Raw genomic sequence first — 3076 nt, 5'->3', positions numbered from 1 at the left:
CAACTCTTACTTTCATCTCTTTCATTGCTTTTCGTTACTTAAGCTTCTACGGCTACATAAACATAATTACAGGTTCCTCAATCACCTGAAACAAAAAATTGGTAATAAGGCTCGCGTTGAAGGTTCCATATGCAACGCTTATCTCACTGAAGAGATATCAAACTTCTGCTCTAATTACTTTCAGCCCTCAGTTGACACAAAAACACGAGATCTAGGTCGAAATGTGAATGCTGATGTGGAATCCCCGGCTGACAACGATGAAATCCCAGAGATGTTCACGGTGGATAAGGGTCGTGTGTCAAATTTGGGTAAAACTCGGTATTTAGATGACAAGGAACTCGAATGTGCTCATTTGTTCGTTTTAAGAAATACCGGCATTCTTGGTGAATACGAAAGGTATATATGTTTAGGATAAACTTTTGAAAATCCCTTAAATTTAATATAATTGCTGGAATGATTAACCATGTGTCATTAATCTATTAGGCAGTTTGAGGACTACATTCTTAGTACTCGAACTTATTTGCGTCGAGAAGATGTCATGGAGAAATGCGAAAGTGAATTCCCTGATTGGATTCATCACAAGGTGATAATACTTTTCGAACATTGCATATCGATTAATTTGTGATAATATAATATAATATATTTCATTTCAATTAGTGTGACGCTTGTATTCGTAACGGTTATAGGTGAGAGAACAAAAACCAAGTTCCGATGTGTTGCGAGCATTGTCTATGAGGCCTTTCAAGCGTGTTCGGACTTGGAACCAGATATTTGTCGGTGGCTTTAATTTCCACACACAGTCCTATGGCAAACACAAATCTACGATGAATTACGGGGTGTGTGTCTCAAGTGAGGACGGTGGAGAGTACTTTGGCATTTTAAACAACATAATTGAACTTGTCTACACCGGTCCCGAAAAAGAGTACAAGACTATTTTGTTTAGTTGTAGTTGGATGGATTGTGGTAAAGGAATGAACATTCATGAACAATACAAGCTTGTCGAAGTAAATCATACTAAGAAGTATCCCAAGTATGATCCATTTGTCTTATCTTACTAAGTGTCTCAAGTGTATTATGCATCTTACCCTAGCCTTAAACGTGATCGGGTTCAATGGTGGGCTGTATTTAGAACTCAAGCAAGGTCGGTGATTGATGCTCCGGTGGATTTAGAGTTTTTGCAGGGTCCTTCACCACAAGTACATGCAACGCTTTGTCCACCAAATGACATTCCAGACTATGAACTTGATAGTGATGATGATGATGACGATGGCTTTATTATCTCAAGCGATGAAGAAGAAGAAGAAAGCATTGGCTCCAGTGACAGTGACGAAGAAGAGGACATCGATGTATTTTTAGATGACACTAGTGATAGTAATAATGATAGTGGTAGTAGTGATAAGAGTAATGAAGAGGAGAATATGTAGTTACTCCTTTAACTATTGTCTTCGAATGTTTAGTTTTTAATGACTACTCGGACTTGTAATATTGCATTACATTTTTGGTGTCATTTTTTTATTTTAATGTCTTATGGATCTAATTTATGAATTTACAATGTGCGATCATGGTACTAACAACTTTTTCAGGTGGTCATCATGGGAGGAGGAAATAAAGGAGAAACGTCCAGGAGGAGAAAGACTAAGGGGAAATCTGAGGTTGTACGTGTTGACGAGGATGAGTCAATGGAGGAAGAGGAGGCACATGATTTGGGGGCCTCTCAAGAAATCGTTAATCGGAGACAGATTCCTAGGCATGTACAAGGGCAACAGGAGCAACAGGAACAAGAGCTACAGGACCCGCATCCTAATGACTTGCTAGAGTTGGACCCTTCCACACTTTGGTGCGTATGTATTTGTATAATGAAATATCCTTAAATTCGTATTTACTTTGATAAAGTGAATTTGTATTACTTTAACCATGTTTTGTTCACTTTTTGTTGATTATCTACTTACATGAATGTCTATCCTTTATTATAGGTTTGATGATATCCCGGTGAAGAATGTGTTCTCCGACTCGCTAACCGGCTACTATGTTGAGCCTTGGAGGAATTATGGAGAGGTTGATGAAGATTCGAGAGAGCACTTTTGGAACTTGTTCAACGTATGATAACTTTAACCTAACATAATACATGTTTTATAAATTATATTAATGGAGTTGAATTTTGTAATAAAGACATTTTCTTGATTTGCAGAAAAAATTCAAGTGGGCACCTAAGTTAAACAACCAAGTGAAGGACACTTTCGAAGAAAAGTTTGCAAATCGCCTACGTGACACGTTCTACAACATCACACACAGGCTGAATGGTCGCAGACCAAGATGGCTTAATAAGGATGTCCACGAAGGCATGATGCAAATTGTTGCCACCGATCCAGAATATAAGAAGCGGTCGGAACAAAACAAGAAGCGGATCCATGGAAAATGTCGTTGAACCGACCCACTTTCAAGGTTCAATGTCATCTGTACAACATGCTAAAAGGATGGTAAGGTTCCTACAATATGTCCAGTAACAATTAAGTCATTTATCTATTAATGAATTTTGGTGGGCTAACATGTTTTCATTCATTTTCTGCATGTATATATAAAGGCTGCAAAAAACCAAGGCCAATTACCAAATGCCCATGATCTTTTCTTGAAGACACACTTCAAGGAAGTACCTGGAAAAGGCCAAGTGGCAACCAACAACAAAGCAAAAAGGATTGCGGAAAACACTTATTATATGAGTTGATATATGGCAAATTAGCAAAGTAGAACTCATTATATGCTTATTTGGATGATTTTGGATGAGTTAGGGTCGAAAATTGACAAATGTGCTTATTTCTCTTAATTTCTATCCTTATGCACCTAAAAGTATGTGATATTGGAATGTTAGAAGAAAGAACGAGTCCATTTGCTTGAAAGCATAGAAAATAGGCATGGTTTTAGCCATATAGCCCAAATTTGGATGATTTTGGATGAGTTAGGGTCGAAAATTGACATATGTGCTTATTTCTCTTAATTTCTATCCTTATGAACCTAAAAGTATGTGATATTGGAATGTTAGAAGAAAGAACGAGTCCATTTGCTTGAAAGCATAGAAAAT

The 3076-nt window shown here is 37.4% G+C and overlaps 1 protein-coding gene across 1 annotated transcript; it reads left to right on the top strand.

Annotated features, from left to right (window-relative positions):
• Positions 1 to 648: 648 nt before the first annotated feature.
• On the top strand, positions 649 to 2345 carry LOC110685285. The gene is made up of 4 exons (XM_021861775.1): positions 649 to 1837; positions 1974 to 2097; positions 2189 to 2264; positions 2308 to 2345. Exons 1-4 carry the CDS (start codon positions 1593 to 1595, stop codon positions 2343 to 2345), a joined length of 483 nt encoding a protein of 160 aa, XP_021717467.1. The 5' UTR covers positions 649 to 1592.
• Positions 2346 to 3076: the final 731 nt, after the last annotated feature.

Source organism: Chenopodium quinoa, unplaced genomic scaffold (assembly GCF_001683475.1).
Source record: "Chenopodium quinoa cultivar QQ74 unplaced genomic scaffold, ASM168347v1, whole genome shotgun sequence".
NCBI classification, from domain to species: domain Eukaryota; kingdom Viridiplantae; phylum Streptophyta; class Magnoliopsida; order Caryophyllales; family Amaranthaceae; genus Chenopodium; species Chenopodium quinoa.
The sequence above is the reverse complement of the archived record's forward strand: the minus strand, read 5'-3'. Positions and strand labels throughout refer to the sequence as shown.